The sequence below is a fragment of the Lepisosteus platostomus genome, chromosome 14 (genome assembly GCF_059453375.1).
Source record: "Lepisosteus platostomus isolate fLepPlt1 chromosome 14, fLepPlt1.hap1, whole genome shotgun sequence".
NCBI lineage: Eukaryota > Metazoa > Chordata > Actinopteri > Semionotiformes > Lepisosteidae > Lepisosteus > Lepisosteus platostomus.
This window is the reverse complement of record NC_142624.1, coordinates 27,932,874-27,954,036: the sequence shown is the minus strand read 5'-3', so window position 1 is coordinate 27,954,036 and position 21,163 is coordinate 27,932,874. Positions and strand designations below refer to the sequence as shown.

Sequence of the window (21,163 nt, the reverse complement as noted above, 5' to 3'; positions counted from 1 at the left end):
AATGATATCTATATGCTAGCTAGCACAGTTGTGTTGTTTTTTCCCTTATCAAAAAGTATTGGGCTGCTTTATTTCCTTACCTCAGTTTTGACTGAAGTTTTGAGGTCAAACAAGAATAATATACTGAAATGAATTAAAAATGCAACAAATTAGGATTAGAACCAATAGAATTTGTTGCATTTTTAATGCTTCTCTCTCAATAAATACTCACATATGCTCTCTTTGTATATAATAATATACAATATATGAATAATTAGAAGAGTGTGAACAAGTGAAAGGATGTAGGAGTATCATTGTGGGGAATGATGTTTTCTTCTGATATGCTGTTCAATGCACCTGTGTGTGTCAAGTATAGTGTAGGATCCATCACATTACATCCATCACGTTGGCTTACTTTAGCTCTTCAGGGAATAGAAGCCTTGGCATTATTGAAAATATGTAAATACAGAACAGCACTCATATGTACTACTAACTGAAACGATATCTAGAGGCCCTCAGCTTAGACATAACACACAACGATGTTCCAAAGCACACATGTACAAAGTCTAAAGAAGATGTCTGTGAGAAGACATCCAAGCTTCTGAGGGAAAATTCTTATCCAGAACCTCAGAGCTGTAATACTGTAACGGCAAACTCTACACCACCATGCAGTCCTACCAATGTACCCTCTATTTTTAATCTCTCATTGTAAATGGTCTTGGAATTATTGGTATGCTTTTGTTCTTGCATATTGTTCCTGGAGCTAAAACATATAAAGTATTTCATTCTTTGGAAAATAATACTTCTCTTCACTCTTATTCTGACGAATTAAGTGTCCTTTGTTAAGCGTTTCTGGTGAGATTCCTTATCTAAACAGAGGTTTTTGAAATGCAATGTTCCCCATCTTGCTAGATACTGTACAATAGCATAATATGTAGTCCAGAGGACTGAAAAGAAATATTGCAATAAACATTTATGTAAATATGCACATCAGAAAAAAATGCATAGCAATTACCACTACACATAAATCTGATAGATTAAAAAAAATCCACAGAAAATGAAAAAATTGAGTAACTCATTTAAATATCTGTATATTATACATATTTTCATTTGCAATATAGACATATATATGACTGTAATGTTATTTGAAAAACAAAACTGGAGAAAACATGACCTATTATATCTCCCAATATCAACCACCTGTTAATGATTAATAATCATAGATTAAGGCTGAAAAAACATATTTAAAAGTCTCACAAATATACAGAATACATGCATACATACATAGATGAATGTATTGTATTTTCACTAAAAAGACAAATGCACAAATAAATCTGTGAAACTTTTTCTTTATATTAAATATACATGAATCATAATGTTGGACATTTTCTGAAAATAATAGTTTTTTACTAGAATGAGACTCCAAACAAACCATTCCACTGCCATTTTACCTGAATAGGCGTCCTGTTACTTAAGTTTACCTTAAGCTTCTTAAGTGAAAAATATCTAATCATTTAGTTTTTATAATATCCAGCCTCCAAGAAAAGGAAAATGTGTGCTTTGCTGACCTTTATGAATAACACCTTATTGCAGTAAACAATATTATCCACAAATTACTGTGTTTGCCTGCTTTTCCTTTGAGGGTGAGATGAGGCTTTTTCTGTGGAAAATTCATTGTCCTCTTTAATAAGCAGTCACAAAAAACTTCACACTTTTCAGTAAACTCATAAGAAGCATTAAAGAGATAAAAGGTGTGACTACAGAATTTATGTGGAAATAATTTTTCCATTTTAAACAACTGTGCTGTGAATATGATTAATAAATTGAATGTATCATTTGTATACAAAGACTTAAAAATGTACTTGCCTTTTCTATAAAGTAATTCCTCTTCTTTAAGTTTCTGGGGGAAAAAATGAAAAATCGTTAATAAGCATCATGTTGCTTCTAGTCACGTAAAGAATACTAAACCCATGTAAGACAGACATGTTAAAGATAAGAAAAATCTGAAAATAAGATATGCATATAAAATGCGAGACAAGCCTGTACACTTCAGTTCAGAGGCTTTGACACCAACAAGTGAAAAGAGTTTAAAAAAGTGGAAAACAAATTGCTCCCACCAGCTCACCAATTTGCCTTGTCTATTGTTCGTAATAGATGAGTGGGTATGACCATGGCTATTATATTTAAATATGGTTAAGGAAACCTGGGAATGGGAAGCCCTGCTCATCATCAGCTTCATAAAGCTTTAAAAGGAACATTAATAAGTGGGTCTGCTGGACAACTAAAGCCAGCCAGAGTTTTCAATTAATAAAGATGTAATTTTGTCCCAGGTCCCTGAGGATATGGATTAAATATGACTACAGGGCCCAATCAAACAGCTAGTTTCTAAACAACAGTGTGGGCCACATTTTTATTCTAAGCATGCCTATTTCTCCTCCTCGGAATGCATTACTTATGCAGTGGTTTGTCAGCACGGAACATTATTAGCGCTTGAGAGATAAAACTTTAAGTGTTGCTCCCAATTAGCACAACAGTGACCATGTACTGTGTTCTCTGCCTAATGCTTGCTCCCGGAGAGGAGCTAGTTATGAAGGTCTGAGAGAGAGGAAAGGAAAAAAGTGAAATGGCTTAAGCATTCATTTTGAGTGGAGAGACAGCTCCTATTAACATTTAACAGCATTTGTGCAACTTGGTGCGGAGGTTATGATGCAAATGAGGAAGAATTAAAAGTGGCCAGGGGTTTGTCATTGATGGATTGCAGTCTGGCAGTGTTCACACTTCTGCAGTGTCCATCAGAAGCGATTACTGTGTAATTAAACCTTATTTCTGGACTCTCCAGTGCATAATTACTTTGTGAATGTAACTATCATCTAAAAGCTACCAAAATGCTTTAGCATTTAGTCTAGCAGTCATTTCCTGGGCTTGTGTCAGATATAGCCATCAGACAGTGCAAAGGAACTGTCACTTTTAATAAGAGGCAAAAAATTAAATGAAACAGTATGCTTATTACAGAAAAATTAGGCTTTCAAGTGGTAGAGTCCTTTCTGTTATTTGCATAATTTATTCTTTTTTTCTCTTGCCGCAAGCTTTAGGCAATTTTCCTCACATTTAAATAGATCGCACATTTAAGGCTACTTAAGGAAAATTATCACTTTGCATATTTTAATTGTTGTGAAGAAAGTGAATAGAAAAAGGTTCGTGGCTCAGACTCTCAAGCCGGTCAGACGCATAACTGTCTGATTCCGCGGCTCATCGCTGCACCACGAGAGATAACCCCCGAGTTCACAGCCATCCACTTGAATTTCATCAGAATGCAAATGGAGCTCCAAGCGCTGGAACAAGTGGATCTTTGATATTTACAAAATAGCCACTAATAACTTGAATGTAATTTGTTTGACATAACTTTAGTTTCCCTTATCTGCATTATTATTTTTTTTTCCCCCACCAAAACTTTCCACCGCCTGGACAAATACAATGCATTTCTAAAAAAGGATCAAAACGTATATACCCTAACTAGCTGTGTGCAAGACAGTATCACAATCTAGTATGTAAAAATCTAAATTATGCTTCAAAGAAAAAAAAAGACAATTAGAATATATTGAAAGAATGCAATAAATAAAGCTTTATTTGCTAGCTTTTTGTGGTATTTGTTATTGCTGTTATACATTCAGAAATACTAGATTTATGGGTAGATATCAATGCCATACTATGCTTAATACCATGATACCAAAACCACTTATCCCACTTTAAATATTTCATTTATTTCATTACAAATATAATACATTTAGAAAAGCAAAGGACTTAAGTTCTTAGAACTTAACCTACTGAATAGTTCAAAATGTGTTGACGTGCACATCACCCTGACATGCCCTCCAGAAATGGTAAGGCTGCGTTTTTTGCTGACTAACAGATATTGCATCAGATTAGCATAGATGACCAAGGAGAAACACTGGTGAGAAACTTGTAGCCAACATGATATGGATTGCCTTTCAGAAAAGGTTTGCCATTAAGAACTGAATGATTACTCGCACTCTACTCAAATCTACTGTAAAGCATATGCTCATTGTGTACTTGCTTTTGGAAAGGCAGGTCTACAATGAGATCAGAACTGATCCCACATCCACGGCATACTGTCCACATTTGTAAAAGTAACACTCTGATTTTCAAAGGTTCACTTACTTTCAAGATTAGTACACAGTAGAGAAAATGTTCAATCTTGTTGAGAACGATCTCTTAGTGTCGGAATGTTTTGTTCAGCCTGGAACACATGAATTACAAAACAACAATTGCCAGGAAGCGATAACTGGATACGCAGATTCTTCCCTTGGTGCTTCAGAGCTCAAATATAATCCCCATGTAACTAAAAGGGAACCACTTTTGGTAAAACCTGTGATGACCAATGGAGGAAATCCTGAGTGGTGGGGTAAAAACAGTTTTGTGTGGAATTGGAATGATTGTTTTTAATGTTAACAAAATTAGAATATATTTGCATAATTTGTATCAAAGAGTGGGGTGTTCTGATTCTGGCTTTGGACTATTGTGCATTATACAGCGTTAGTAGGACGCTATGATCGCAAATGTCATGTGAAAAATTGGAGAAGAATAATATTGTGATGGAGTGAACTGCAGCAGGTTCATTAAGCTGAACTAATTACACTAAATTTGCATTTAAAGAAATAGCCTAGCCAATTTTTTCTTATTTTAAAATTCCATTATGATAAAGTCCAAAATATCTAATGTACATACAGCAACATACACTATTACAATACATAACATTTTACACATTTTTTGTATAAAATGTTGTATAATAAGCTTTATCCCAATACCTAAATATAGGAAGAATACAGTATATATAATTTACAATGCTCCGTAAAATATAAATTTTAAGAAAAAGCTTTTATTTTATGAAAGCAATAATGCTGAATTTTTAAAATTACAATAGTAGACCACCTTCAAACGTTTAACATATTTTCCTGAAAATAGAATTGTATTAATGCTGAAAATAAGACCATCTTTCTTGACTGAATTAAAAAAAAATAAGACTAACATCTTGTTACTGAAACAACACCCGTCAAATTGTATGTACCCTTCAACAGCTATCAGTCAAGACTTAAGCAATACTTTTAAAAGGTCTTGACAGTTACTGTATCTGTTTTGGATTGGTCATAGACTAGAATACAATGCAAGGATGCAGAGCATGTGAAAATAGGAAATGTTGGTGATCCTTTCTGCTAGTTTTACTAGGACAACAGCAGTCATGATTTATGTCGTTTACAAGATCATATAAATTACCGCAGAGTACACAGTATGAACTGATATTGTCACATAAACCTAAAATATATTATTCTACAACTTTTATCTTCAGGTTTAAAAAGACAATGGATTTTACAGTGTTGGTATTGTAAATTGGTGCCATCTATAATTACATCTCCTGATCATCTACACATTGAATTAATAAAAACATTATCAATTCTTTTTTGCAATGTTATGAAGGACCAGAAAAGTGATTTAGCCAAGCAAGAGTATGCAAGATGTACTGATGGACAATTAAATAGCTTACATTTGGGATCAGTAGCTCACTGGGAACATACGTGATACTACACTGGGTACTACACTCGATACTGCAAATAATGAGCAGTTTTATTGATATTCCGACCAGTATTGTTCCTTGGGATAAAAAAAAATAAAAAGTTGTGATTTCATAGAGATATAAGGCATTCAGTGTTTGAAAATTGTGGTAAAGGTGACAAAATATATTTTAATTACGATATGTGTGAACAGTCATTCAAAATATTAGATTTTAATTAATGTAAAACCAGTGAACAGATATGACCATGCCCACATTGTTTAATGAAGATTGCCTGGTTGCAGCAGACCAATCCAGAGAAAACAGGAAAAAAAATGATATTTTTTAGTGACAGGCTATGTTCTTGAAGGCAGAGTGCCACCACACTGTCCCAGGACTGTCACATCTATCTGCATAATCACTTGCAGTGGCTACAGCATGAGGAATTCCAGGAAGAAATAACTCTTGCATCAGCAAAAAGACTATAGCTTGTTGTCTGCATGAAAAGCATCTTTGTGCTTGCAGGCCATTTGGGGGTAATGTTGACAGCTTAGATAAGAATTTGCAGCTTTGTCTGAGCTAGAAAACACCTGAGGTGGCACAGAGAGTAGTGGTCTGTTCTATCCTCCGATTAATGCCATTTTGCCCTGGACAGGTCCGGTGGAAGACAATAAGAAGAGACATGTGGATTATAATGGCACAACCAAGAAAACAAAGTCAATGTTTTGTTGTGGCCAGCCTCGTCTCCTCCGCCAAGTCCAGTAAAAAGTGGGGAAACCAACTCACTAATGACACCAACGGGACAGAACTGCAATGGACCAACCTTCAACTATTAGAATAGTGTTAATGCCAAGGGAGGTCATAGTAACTTTATGTTTTTTTATTTTCAAAGTGTGTCACGGCTTGTGCTTCAAAACATATCATGATTCTTTTATCTGTTTTTGTTCACCTGTTCTGTGATCTGGTTTGATATCTCTGTTTTAAAATATTTCATTAATTCCATTAGCCCTGAGTGCTGTACTACTTTTGTGCAGCAGTATAGTTTAGTGTTGGCGTGGCAACTGTGAGTCATGCAGCAGAAGGGACACTGTAGACACCAGCTACTCAGCAGCAAATCATTAATTAATTGCATTTTAATGAACCCTAAAGCAGACACTGCAAGAGCATTTGGGAGTTTACAAGTAATGAGTATATGCCTCATTTTTAGACTGACAGATTGACAGACAGGATAATAAAATTACTTTAAAGCCTAACTTCATTCTTTTTATATTTATAAATTTAACAAATGCTCAACACAAAAAACACGCCTTTTCAAAGTCAGCATACATAGCTGTACATAATGATCATACATCTTAAAAATACATAAAATATGGATTTGTTTTAAATTCAGAATGTTTATTTGAGGTATGCTTGTTCGTCACTTCCTCCATTTTAGTAGCATAGCCATATACAACAAATTGTAACAGATAAAACTGGTAATAAAAATAACAATATTTCACAATTTCTTTAAATGGTTACTGCTCATAGTAGGTTTTTATTTTTGAAAATCCACCCATGTTCATTCCCTGTGGTAACAATCATCATTGAAAGAAATATCCAATGAAAACACGTTAGCACTGGTTTCCTTTTAAAACATTACAGTGCATACACCCAAGAAAATGAGATGCAACAAATTACAAATGAAACTGCAACGAGGACAAAATGCATTGCAACTTTTTCAGATCTCAAAGTTAATTGTACAGCAGCTTCCTACGCACATACGATCAACCATATAATGATACCATCAAAAAAAACCTAAGCAGAAATGTCTCATTTACATTAATAATGCTCACAAATTATGTGAATTCATTATGCGAGTGATGGATAATTTAAGCTTTCATCATTTGATGCTTGTCATTTTTTTCAGAGAGAAATGGATTGTTACATTTTTAATGAGTGCAATAATAACACATTTAGTTTCAGCAAATGCAAAATAATGTACAACAAAAATGATTTTCATAATTGCAAATACACAGCCAAGGAGATAAAAAAGAGAAATAGGAGAGACAGAAACTTCAGTTTGTATTGTGCATTGTATAGGTCTGTTACACAAATAATTAAGATAAATTTAGTTTTTATGGGCCTCATCTAAACTTTTTATGAGGTTAATATTGTAAGTCTTAAATATTTAAAGCTTTATATGTTGAAATGTTATATCTAAAACAACCATGAAAGCTGGAATCTCCATACATTTATCTGAGGAGAGTTTCATTTTTATTCTTCAACGTGTATTAAATGGAAATTGTGTACAAAACAGGAATTTCTCCACAGGTGTCCATAAAGCTTGCAAACCTAATTCAAAAAGTGTTTTATTTAAGATACAAAAGAAATGCACAGAATGAGGTTTCAAGAAAACATCTTTAATGGATCTTTTGTACCTCAGAATACATGAAAATACATTTAAGTTGACTTTAAGTATGGCAATATTTACACACATATAAACATGTATGTGGTGCATGTTGAATATATATAACAAATGTACACTATGTATAAGTTTGTGCATGTGCTTTGCATATATAGATAGCTATATCTATATATATATACTCTCATTTATATATGCACACCTGCACAAATTTATATATACGTGCACACACATACACATTCACACGCGCACTACTACAATTCACAAAAGATTAAAGCAACGCATTGTATTTTTAATTGAATTTGCATTAAGAGAGACCTTGGAAAAGACCTATACAGTCCACAATTTTCTTTCAGAAATGTAGCATTGTGAGTATATTTAGAAGTCAGTCAATATCCAAAGTAAGTGTGCATTATCTACACTGCCACACTTCACTAATGTGTCTTATCATTTCTGTTGCTAATACTGTTCAGTGTAAAGACAGTCTTTCTGAGGTAGACTGTTCGAGTTCAAGGACAAGTCTTTTTTCTTTTTTTTCCTTTTTATATTTTTTTCTTTTTCTTTTTTTTACAAATGCATGACATTCAAAAAAGACATAAAATAAATACTACATGTACAATATGTAGCAATGAGGTAGAAATGGTTATAAAGAACAATGCTTGACTATAAAACAGATACATAAACATAATAAAACCATCCTTAGCAGTTTTATACAAAAAAAAATTTAAAATAAATTCAAGTGATTTTGTTGTGTCTACGATATGGGAAGGAATGGATGTGCTTACAACCTTGGTGTACTTCAGAAGTTTTTTAATAAATATTTAATATTCTAGAAACCGAATCAGTCTCTCACAGCTCTGTGGCAATGCTGACCCTTTGCTGTCTGCAACATACAGTACATATCTTTCCAACAGTTACATGATCTACTACTTGAATACTGCATCTTTTTTTACAATGTTAAGATCTTGAGTTACTATCCTTAAAAATCCATGGGGATTTTAGTCCAAGCTATTGATCTTGCTAATGCAAGATACATTCTTTGTTTGCTAGAATGGTTATTTTGTCTTAAGTGGCTTTGAAGAAGTAGGCATGCTCAAAAGACAAACAGCACGTGACACATCCCTCCAAATTTAAGGTGAACTGAGAGAAGACTAAACAGTCATTATGTAAACTGTCACCCCATTCCATTGTTCATTTGAGTTGTTAGCTTTTACATTTACACAATGAAAGTTTCAGACAAATAAAAACTAGTCACCTATATATATATATTTGCAATTTGCGCTCAGCATAAAGGGATTTTATCCATCAATCCATTTTCTAACTACTCCAATACAGGGTTGTGGGGGAACCAGAGCCTATCCTGGTTTATTTTATAACAAAAAATTCTGTGAGTAAAAGACTCTTCATATTGCAACAGAAGGTTTACTTGATTTCCAGATGGCTAAGAGGATAATTAAAATAGAAATTAATATCAGATAAACCGCAGATTTTATGTTGCATTTAGTTAATTGTTCATTAGCTGACAACTAACTGCAGGGTATTTTTTCTAAGCAAGGTGATGAAGTTAATGTTTAAATAGCCTTTTCATGAAAGTGTAAAAAAACAAACAAAATATTCAATGCACTCATGGTGTCCATTTTTGTGTCAAGACTGTTATAATGTTAAAGGGTCTAAAATACCATCATGTCTCGTACTTTGTCTCTCATATGAATTTAGCAATATGTTCTGATTATAAAGCACATCAGTCTCAAATGAATTCAATGAAGCTTAAAGGCTAACTGAATACCAGCATATGGGTCAGCACATTGCAACAACAGTTATTGGAGACAGGACATTAAGGTAACAGAGATGTCACAGTAACTGGTTTTGGAAACAAAAGGTTAAAAAAGTTTACCTTAAATTAGCCTAAAGCTGTCCATTTCCCATTTTAATACCAAATATTTTCTATATGTCAACATTACGTAGCTGGTCATATTTTTTTTTAAATCAGAATGATGTTACATAATTATTTTGTGACACCACGACATCTCTATTAACTGAGTGATCAAAATGAAGGCAATGAAAACGTTAAGGAAAAGACCTAACTTTAAGTCTGGAAAAAAAAACTCTCTCAGTGCACCTATTATATACTGTTCTTTCAGTATTTTGTGGCACTACCATACCACAATACTAGTGCTTAGCAACAGTTTTCATACTGTTTCAACAAAAAATAAAACAAAAATACATTCAAAAGCAAGGCTTTAGTTCTCATGCAGTTGCTGACTGTGTGACTTCTATGGCCTGCAATATTTCTGTTCAGCGACATTACCAAACGTCCATCAATGGTAATGAAAAGAGCTGCATGTAAAGCATTAAAAGATAAAAAGAAAGGCTCTATGAAAGAAGTGAGGAAAATGCCACACATGCCAGCTAATAGTCTTTCTTGAAGGAAGATTAGCCAAATGTGTGCCTGTGAAATATATATGTAAGTGGCAATAAATGAGAGTAAAAGTGTGCCATGACTCTCTTATTGTTAAAATGCAGCTAAAAAGAAGGGTTCTGCAAGTTAGCATACCAAAGAGCTTTTGACATCTAGCAATCCTCAAATATTCTGCTTTCAGAGAGAACTGTAATAAACTGAGGTAGAACAGAAAGCAGGGCATACATCATCCTTAGGCATCATTACACATATGATGAGCGACAGCAGCAGAATGGGATCACATACCTTAAAACTGCACTTTTTCTATTTTTGGAGAACTTTTTATCCTTTTTACCCACAAGATACATTTTCGGTAGGTATTAACTTGCTGCTGAACGCGTCTCTCAGTTTTGCAGATGTCTGACCTCAAATCCTCTCACTGCGCATGTGTAACAAAGTGACCTAGGGGCTACACTAGTAGCTTCTGATATTAAAACATGTGCTAACACAGTAAATCTGTTATTTTTTCATGTTTTACGTTTGGTTGTAGTACTTCATTTTTCTCCCCTATACTTTACTCTTTCAAATATGCACTTCCCCATGTACTGTGGATGAAGGCAGTCAGTCATCAAACAAGTTATGCACAGTTACATAATATGAAGTTAAATAAAAATGTGGGCTTCTATTCTTCCCATCTCAAAAATTATTTTAATAAATTCTTCACTTAACACTTGCAAATCTCATATTATTGATTCTGTCCCATCACTCCAGAACACATCTGGATACATTCATAGTCATCTCCTTGCCATTTTTTTTCAGCTGTTGAGGTAAACATACATTTAGATAAAGTAAAATAGAAGCCTAGCCTAGAACTCTCAGCAGTACACAGTACACAGTACATAGTGCTTTCAACACATTCTTTTGAGGTACTGTACATGTCACAATCACTTTCCTGAGTTTTTGCAGACAGAACATCAAAAGAAATCAACTATAGAAATTAAGGTCCAATTTACCAATACCCTAAATTTGTCTGTTCCCAGGTGATACTGCAGAACAGATATGATTGAGGAATACTGTTGCTCTCATAATGGCAAAAATTGACTGTCTCCTATTACAACAGCTTATCTCTCTTTTTTAGTCCCATAATGTTTGAAGTTAAAGCTCTTTATATTAGCACATGCCACCAATGTAGATTGTGAGGCAAACAAAAAAATAAAGCACCACTTCAGGCACTTGATAGCAACTAAATCTCAAGAACAGCAGAATGATATAAACACACAGGGTTTGTGTCCTCTTGAAGTCAACCCACTTGCACCTTCGTAAGTGATGCCTGGCTTCAGCAGTATGTAGCATCAAAATAAGCCATCTGAATTTGTTTCTTGTAGGTTACCAGCTCTTGTTTAAAGTACACCACCTTCAAGTCTATTCTGATGCTTTTAGATGCTAAGGTCACTGTTGTCTGTACTTCCTTTCTTCCAGGTGTATCACTACTGCAAGAGAGTTTTTTTTTTAAATCCCTCTTCAACAGGTTTGTTCTCCCGGGTTTTCTTGATTTTGTTTCATTGGCTACAACCAAACATTTTGTTCCATTCAGTGTACGTGTCAAGTTCTTTCTGTGATATACTAGGCTGAATTTTGCAAAAAACATTTTCAAAGTCTTGGTAAGTGACTGGCCTCAACTGGCTAGGCATAATGGCTGAAAGGTCAGTGCCCTGCATGGCATGGAGAGGCCCAACCACTGCTTCTTGACATAACCGAGCAACGTCAAGTCCAGAGAAGCCCTCTGTTCGCTGAACCAGCAGTGCAACCTCTTTGTCGTTGAGGCAATAGTTGTGCTGTGAGAGCAGCTGAATGATTATCTGGTGCCTTGCTGTGCTGTCCGGTAATGGGATAAGAAGTCGTTTCATGAAGTATCTTCTCACAGATTCATCTATTTCCTCAGGTTTACTTGTGGAACAGATGACCACAATTTGGTCCTCGGCAGAAGTTAGAACACTGTCCAGCTGCATGAGAAGCTCCGTTTTAATTCTGTTTACTGGGCTTTCCTCACTCAACTGCGATGAAAGTAGCATGTCAATCTCACTGATGAAAATGACAGAAGGCTGACGACATCGTGCTACAAGAAAAGAGGCGTGAACAATCTTCTCTCCTTCTCCTAGCCACTTTGTGACTAGAGCAGAGCCGCTGATCCGAAAAAAAGCAGCCCCCAGCTGACTGGCTATGCATCTACCCAATAACATTCTGCCTGTTCCCTGAGGTCCAAATAATAGAATGCTGCGAGGTAATGCAGTGAGTCCACTGAAAACATCTGGCCTCAGCATAGGCCATAAAACCTCCTCTTTTATTGTAGCTTTGGCCAGTTCAAGACCAGCAATGTCATTCCAGTCCACTGGAGGTCCCTGGTTGATGATCTCATTGGTCACAAGTTCAACGAGGTGTGGGTCGGTGTTCTTCAGCTGTTCTTCTGCAGGACGGGTGGATGAGGTAGCTGTACTAATTCCCGATCCTGGCATTGGGTGGGAAAGATGCTGTCTGTGCTCATCGCTATGCTCACTCATTACAGGAGAAGTGAATTTCCCAAATGATTCACTTGATCGTGAGCCTCCCAAGGAGCTTTTTGCAGAACTATAGGATGGAGGGGTTAGAGCCCTGCTAGACTGACTGCTAAATTTTCTTTGCTGATCTGAGGACATCAGCTGTTTTGTAGGCTTAAATGCTAAAGATGACGTCTCAGCATTTCTGTCAAAGCCATTCCCTCTGCTTGTGTTTGAAATGCTGTTGTCTGGCATTCTATACATAGGGCTTTGAGTCGAGCGCTGTTGGCTGTAGTTAAAATTTCCATAACTGGAGTCCATTTCTCCTTGCCCGGTCATATAGAAAGCTTTTCTTTTTAGAGAATTGGCTGAACTGCTGTTCAGAGGTGTGGGTGCAAGTGGTGCAAGGTTATGGGATTGATAGCTGTAGCCCGGTACAGTAGAAGGAGGGAGGGGTGTGGGGGCAGGGATACCCGATGGCAAATAAGCCGAAGGAGGAGGTGCCCCCCCAGGGCTATATCCAGGGGCAACAGCAGTCTGCGGAGGGTAACCAGCTGAGGGGTAATTGTAGCTTGAGAGGTTGGGAGACCCAGAATTGTAGCCTGGCACTAAAGTAGGGGGAGGGGGTGGGGGGGGTGGCTGCAAAAGCCCAGAGCTGTGCAAAGGAGATGGATGAGGTGAAGGAAGGGCAGGGGCTGACTGGCCACTGTAACTTGAATGCAGGTAAGAGCCATTGTAACCTGTGGCATATTCCTGAGACGGGAGTCCCGAGTGAAGACTGGCTACCGTGTGACTTCCACAATTGCTGTTGGAATAGCTGGGCTCCGTCAAATTGCTGGCCACCCCAGGAGAGCTGCCAATGCTGGCAGAGACATCTGCTGGAGGTAGGGTAGTTGTCACTCCAGCTTTGCTTGCAGAAATAACGTCTGGAACGCAGTTCATAGGATAAACTCCTTCAGAAGGCTGCCAGCCTTCACTTTCAGTCTTCCTTCCATTCAAAAGACCTGGGGCATCAGAGTAGGAACTTAGGAGTGCCCTTTCGCTTGGACCTTCTAAAATTCCAGAGTACTTCTCTGCATATTTTTTCAACAGGTTTGAGGCAGTCAGTGCAGAAATATCATCATTGGCCCAGGCATATTGATAGGTACGTTGTAAGTGGCCCCTGTATGCCTCTGCTTTGTGTGCTGGAGAGCGGGTGGTTGAGGTGATGTCAAAGTGCTGTTCTGCCCACTGTGCATGCTCTGGGGTCCACTGCATCTTTAAGCCTGAAATTTCAAGAAAGACAGTTTAATTTAATTACAATGAAGAATTACAATGTGGAAACAAGACAAAAATCAAGGACGGTTCCAAGCTAATCAGCATTGCCATAATGTACAGTATTAAAAATATCGGAATCGCATATACGCAACAGGGGTACATCAATGTACAAATACAAGGGAAAAAAGGCTTCTGCCCTTTTCCTCTGCCCCTCACCATGACGGTTTTAGTTTTACTCCTCCGACCCTGCTTCTCCCCCACCCCACCCCCATATAATAAATATGAGACACAGCTGACAGATCACATCTAGGATACCTCTCTGATTTGGAGCCCAACACCTAGTTAGCACAGTATAATGCACCCTGCACAGAACAATATGACACAGACATTGCAGGTCACTCTATAATCCAACTCTCATCTAAAGCGGTCCAAGACAGTTTCAAATCTGCTTCGTGGAGTGCAGCAAAGCAATCTCCCAGGCAGCGCTCTGTCGCTTTCATCACACAAAACCTACAACTCGGCATGAATTACAACGGGCTCCTTTCTGCCTGCTAGTCCTGTAGCGGAGGCTCTAAGAAACAAGCGTCACTTGTCTTTCTGTGGTTTTTTCTCTTCTTCTTTTTATTTTAGCCTCCAGGGTACAAAAGGCACAATCCTTTTTAATCCCAAACTACTCCTACAAATACCGGTAGTTACATATGCTGTCATTTTGAGCTCAGCGTGCGATTATTAAAGTCATATTCGGTACAATAACAGGGTGTAAAATGATGACAATGTTATTTTTTCTTTAAGCCACAAGTACACAACCAGAGTCCATGTAAGCTTAAGCTTTATATCTTTCCACCTCTTACTTGTTCATGGTGCACACTTTACTGACAATGGTGCAGCTGTATCAACAGGCACATTTAATCTCTATCATATTACCAAAAGTGATTTTTCACAAACAGTCCAGCGCCCTCTGGCATAGATTGTGTGATAAGAGGAAACCCAGATGAAATGAGGCATCTGTGACACAGGATGTCTGCTTTATTACTGCTATACCCCCCAACCCCCGCCCCCTCCCCCCTTTAGCATCTTATAGTCCAGTCAAGGAATCAAACGTGGCTGCCACAGGCTTCCTAAGTTACACAAATGCAACATACTGTTTGTTTGGTAACAGAGCGGCATGTCGATTCCCATCTGACACCCTCCCCGCCGCTTGCAAAACTGCTGCACCAGACACTGGAAGCTAATTAGCAGGATGATGCTGCGCTAATTGTGTTAATTTACAAGGTTTTAGTCAAAGAAAATCAAGCTAGGGCTGGCACTCCTGTCAGGCTTCCAAGCTAATGATTAAGAAATGCCTAAGACAAAGAGCAAAACATAGCTATAAATATACCAGCCACAAAAAAAGTCTATCAATTAATAATACTGGAAATAAGCTCCTGAAAACAAATGACAGACTTTCTATTAGTGGTTCTGACAGGTAGGTTTATTGTCTAAAAGAAGAAGAAAGAACAAAAATCACAGTTTTGATGTTGAAATAAAACATTTCACAAGAAGGGACCCTCTGAACAACGTTGTCTCTGCTGCAATGCTGTTCTTTACTTCTTTAAAATGCATCTGACAACAGATCCGAGGCATAAAAGTAATTAGATCAAATCAGCTGTCAGATCAATATGGCAGAATTCACTTTTTAACAATCTAAACATGGTAAAAAAAAATCTCTTCCTTCTCATATAATTAGCTTCTCTTAACCATTGGTAATATTGCTTTGCAGCCTCTGTAGGCAATCCAGAACTTGATCATTTGTTACACAGATTTAGAAGTTTCTTTCCATAATGCGAGAGGCAGAATTCTGTGTGCATGGTCTTTGTAACACTTACATACTGCAAACCTGCTAACTGCAACAACCACCCTCATTATTTAGGTGAAAGCAAAAAAATGAGAACATGAACTGAGGGTGAATAGAGTCACTACTATTTGCCAGATATTTAAAACAAAGTCTATATGTATCTGGAAACAGCATTAACAGCTATCTCTAAGAAAGTAGCTGAGAAATTCAAAAATGGGGAAAAACAAAAATCATAAAATAAAAGAGACAAAATACTTTTAACAACCACTTGGGAGTTAGCGAAGTAAATTCAACACAAAAATGAGAAATTTCAAATGTGCTTCTTGGCATAAAAATGGCTATAAATCTACATGTTAAAATCAAGTGCCAAACAAATAGAATTTAGAATTGTAAAACCAAAAATGAATATTAACATTACCACTCAAAACACTTAAATCAGATTCAAGGATTAAAGCTTATCATTTATCTTTCATTTATTTTTCATTGATTGATGATTATTATTGAGACGGAAATTTACCAATTGATAGGAGCCCTTTAATGAAAGAAAAAAAAAGAATGTCTCAATATAGCATTAAATAATAAGACTATTTAAATCTGTAAATCCTATTTATAGTGGTACAATAAACAGGAACTGAAACACTTTTAAGTAACTGGAAAACATTTTAAATGGAAATATTTAAGTTTCACTACTTACAACCTAATTTCTGTATTACTGAAGAAATGGGAAGATTTTTTATATTTAACACAAAGACAAAGAATGTCTTTATACTGTACTTATTAAAGAAATTGGCACCAACATGGTTAAAGGTGACTCCAAGAAGCACACAGCTCTGGACTAATACATCCTAATTATTTAATTTAAACACTGCCAAATGATGATTCCTTTTAAATCACACTTTCACATCTCACGTCTGCAAATTACAATACATTTGCGGCAAATTACTTTTTTTTATTCCATCTCATCTGCATAAAGTGCCACTTTCAACAATCACAGAGGCGCTTCTGGCTAAGTGTACTTTAACAGGTACAGTTCAGATCCCTGAACATCAAATGCTTAATGAAATGGAAACAGAAGAAAAAAATTAAAATAAAGCATGAGTGACTCAAAAATCACTCAGCTGTGGACTGGGCTGTAGCTCCAGAGAAGCATTCTTCTCCATGTAGCTAAGAACAAGATGGGACACTTCATTTTGACAATTTCATAGGTGAAAAAAAAAATTAGGAAGATTATCAAGTCCAGGTGGATGTACTGTATACAGTAATAAATGCTTAGGTTGCTCTGCTTTGTGTAAATACTGATCATAACTTTGACTTAAATAATGTGCACACATCTTTGTGTAACTAAATGAATAAGTGCAACCGCCCTCTGAAATACATATACAAGAGGCTGCTAGCGAGAACTTATTTTAAAGCTAAAAAAATCCCTGGTTACTCCCTCCAGCACTGAAATGTGGTCTATCATCTGCCTAAACTGCTTCTCTCCTTGTGTAAAAGAATCCACAAACTAACTCCTCATGTTGTGTTGGTCTTGCTCATGGGAGCAAAGTTCAGCTTTCAGCAGGAAAAAAAAAACTGAGGCATGTTGGCAGGGGGAAAGAGAGGGAGGGAGGGAGAGAAAGAGACAAAGAGAAGGAGAAGCCAGGATACAAGTGGGGGTTGGGGCAGAAGGAAAAAAAATGCATTCAGAGAAGCTGTCACCTCCCTCTGCACCAGTCAGCAGCAAGTCAGCCTTTTTTTAAAAAAAGCCACAGAGAGTCCGAAATGAAGCGTGCTGTGTCTTAGCCTATGGAGGGCAAAAGACATCGTATTAACATATACCTCAAAATACCCCAAGAGAAATTTGTAACAATAAGGTGCACAGAATTGTAAAATGTAAACATCATTAACTTACACATATAATGTTGATAAATGAATTGTTTTTATTCATGAAAAAAAGTTTAGCTTCATTTTAACTACGACTTGTATAATTAGCGAGTTTTCCCATTAGTTAAATATTTTCTCAATGGCTCTAGGGCATTAGCTCAAATTCCACTGATTACAAACAAAGAGGGACAGACAAATGGAGATCTTTGTACAATTTAACAGTGTCTACTGGTCAAGCTTTGTACGCAATACCAAAACATTAAGCAATTTAAAGAATAATAAGATCTATTTTATATAATAAATTGAACTGACTGCTAATGTTATTGAAATTGGAACATAAGATTTTAGCTTTTAAAACTCACTTTCACTAACTACAGTTTATGATAATGCAAATAATCATAGAAACAATTGTCTTTTGCTTTATAGTTCTTAAATCACTGCCATGTAGTTCTGATTAATAATATTTAAATTCATGCATGCTACTTAACCTTAACGCTCTCCTCGTAAGAAACAAAAAAGCACCATTACAGACGGCACAACATGATGAAGACGGTTAATTCAGCCATCACAGGTTTAAATTTTAAGCAACAAGATTTGCAAAAGCACTGTCATTGACATATTCTTCTCATCAAAAGCATACATTAGAATGGGCTTTTACTGATGCTACTTCCACCACACTGTTTTAGTCATTACACCTGTCCAATATAAAGATGTCAAGCAGTATTTAAAAAAAATGAAATGAAAAGAATAGCTGCAGAAGCAAAGTAGCAGAGCTTATTTAAGTACAATATTAGCTGTCATGTCATATCAGCAACTCCTATTAGGAAAACAATAAAATAAAGCTATTTCATTATAACCCACATCTATTTATTGCTTTTTAAATGAGATTAGCCTTTTTTAATTGGCTCTTATAATAGCAAATCTATCTATTAGCAGACGGCTGCTTCATATTCAGATCTTTCAATGACGTCTACAGTGCATTTAACTGTAATGTGTGCAAATAACGCGAGAGTCTTGTAAAGAAACATTAAGAAAATTGACAGTGCATCTATTAGTTCACACAATCATACGTATCATCCGAACATGATAAAGATGCAAATTAAAAAGTTTAATTAAATATTCTATCTAATTACAGAGAACATGGTGAAACACCTGTTTTATCAGGTTTGTGGTATCTTACATATTTAATTTTTTCAGAAAGTTTTCTGTTCGAATGTCAAAATGTGCGATGTGTGATGCATCAACCCTCCCCCAAAAAAGCTCTTAACACTATGTAAAGTGTGACAGTGAAATATGTAGATCTTAAAACTATAACAACTCAACAGTTCACTATCAAGAGCACTGTATTAATTTGAATTTCATTTAATTTCTGTTACTGCAATCATCGCCAAAGAAGCAAGAGAAACAGAGAGCTGACCTTTTTGGGAACTATTAATCTTGGTAGCCTTTGCTGTTTTTAAGCAAACATGACTGTGCCTCCGCTCTGTCCATCCAATTTCCCAGTGCGTAAATTGGACTGCTGCTTGCACAATTCTCTATTCATTACTGTGCTGCTGAAAGGAAGCACAGAGGTGGCTGTGGTTTTTTTGTGTGCAATGCCTTCTAGCAGGATTCCCAAGCATCAAGGCAAAGAAATGCCTTTTTTTTTTGGCAAGTTGAGCTGTCGTAATTGAAATGTGCTCTAATCAGACTCATTACTGTTTTCAGCAATTTGCTCCACCAAAGATGCTTATTAGGTAACTGTGTTTAATAAACCACTCTTTAGAAAAATAACTGTAATGAGCTCTTAACAGTCAATCTTCAGCATGATAATAATATGGAAGTGTTTCTACCACCGAACAGACTGCTGCATTTAGTAATATAATAATTAAGCTGCAGAACTTGGTTTGAAAGGATTTTATATTATCACAGGATTCATAGCCAAGCCATTTTTTTTTCTTTTTCCAAAAAAGTGGTATATGTATTTTAGAATTACTGATTATAGTGTTGGGATTTTCATTAGCTGACCTTAAAATTCCTACAAAATCAATCTGCATTTTACGTTTGTTTCTTATATTCGTGAGTGTGGCTTTATCAATTAAAAAAGCATTGTCCATAGAAAAAAAAAATCCTACCACAAAAATGTTTGGCAAAATGATACAAAAAGTTGGGCATATACAGAGTGGAAGCTTTAAATATGAAACATTCTAGTTTATATTATTAAACATTTACTGTTAAGCATTATAATTGAAAATAAAGTGGTCATGTTGTACTACAAAAAACATAACATGCTAAGTATTAAGTTAGAACCACATGAACTCCATTTGGAAATCTATACAGCAGTCATCCAAATGAGTCTTAAAGGCCAGGCAGCACCATTTAACCCCGAATTTAGTCAAACACAGTGTGCCTCTGTCAATGTCTTTTCTCTTTTCAGCTCTACTAATGTGTGAGGTCTAATGCATGAACAAAGAATTTCTTCTGTATAGAATATACCCTTGCTTGCACCCATATTTTAATTCCATAGACATATATACTTGTATGCATACTGTACATAGGTTTCTATACATACCTGTATGTGAACTGGTCTTCCATAACCATGACAGGCTCTATGAAGCTCTGAAAGAGAGCTTGAAAATAGCTATTGTTCATATTTATATTTTTACTACCTTTGCAGATACTGCCTTATAAATTCAGAATTTTTACAAGATCAACAATTAAATCTTGATGATTAACCTTTAAGAGCTGGGTTTTAGGTGGATATACAGTACCTGAAAACAGCCTTAGGTAATCAAGAAGATAATAAATGCCTACATGAAGCAGTAAACAATAAAGATGCTAAAGCAATGTTTATAACAAAACTGTATGATTTTTAATGCACTCTCCTTCTGAAATCTCCTAGATTTCTTTTCAAATATGAAAAATCCAACAAAGTTTTAATCATCACATAAACATTTAAAGCACAATGATAAAACTAGTGTAAATGTGGGAGTAAAGACATGCTGTAATCTGGGCAAACAAAATGCAACAAAAAAGATTTTGCTGCAATATTACCTCTGAATTTGATTAGGAAAGATAAAGAAAAGACCACATGCTTTTGGACACAATGACGTCTTCTGTGGATCTGGCGTTTGGAAGCACAAGAAATGGTCTGTGGTGGAGACGATGAGTAGGTATGAGCATACCAGTTTATAATACAGGCTTGTGTTTCAAGATGTACCTGACAAAACAACCAGTCAAATGCAGATGTGAGTGGACACTGAGCCTTTACAATATATACATTCTGAACAATTCTTCCCAAGTAGTTCTTGGCATTTTATTCCTCAGAACAGTATATCTAAATGATACACAG

At 36.0% G+C, this 21,163-nt stretch overlaps 1 protein-coding gene across 2 annotated transcripts in view; it reads right to left on the bottom strand.

The window, feature by feature from the left end:
• Positions 1–7,923: 7,923 nt before the first annotated feature.
• fign (fidgetin) overlaps positions 7,924–21,163 on the bottom strand; it is a 54,339-nt gene continuing 41,099 nt past the window's right edge. For both annotated transcript variants that reach the window (XM_088605446.1, XM_088605445.1), the window contains exon 2: positions 7,924–14,143. In XM_088605446.1, the coding sequence (XP_088461572.1) occupies positions 11,904–14,135 (2,232 nt within the window). In that variant the 5' untranslated portion in view covers positions 14,136–14,143 and the 3' untranslated portion in view covers positions 7,924–11,903. The remainder of the gene's footprint in view (positions 14,144–21,163) is intronic.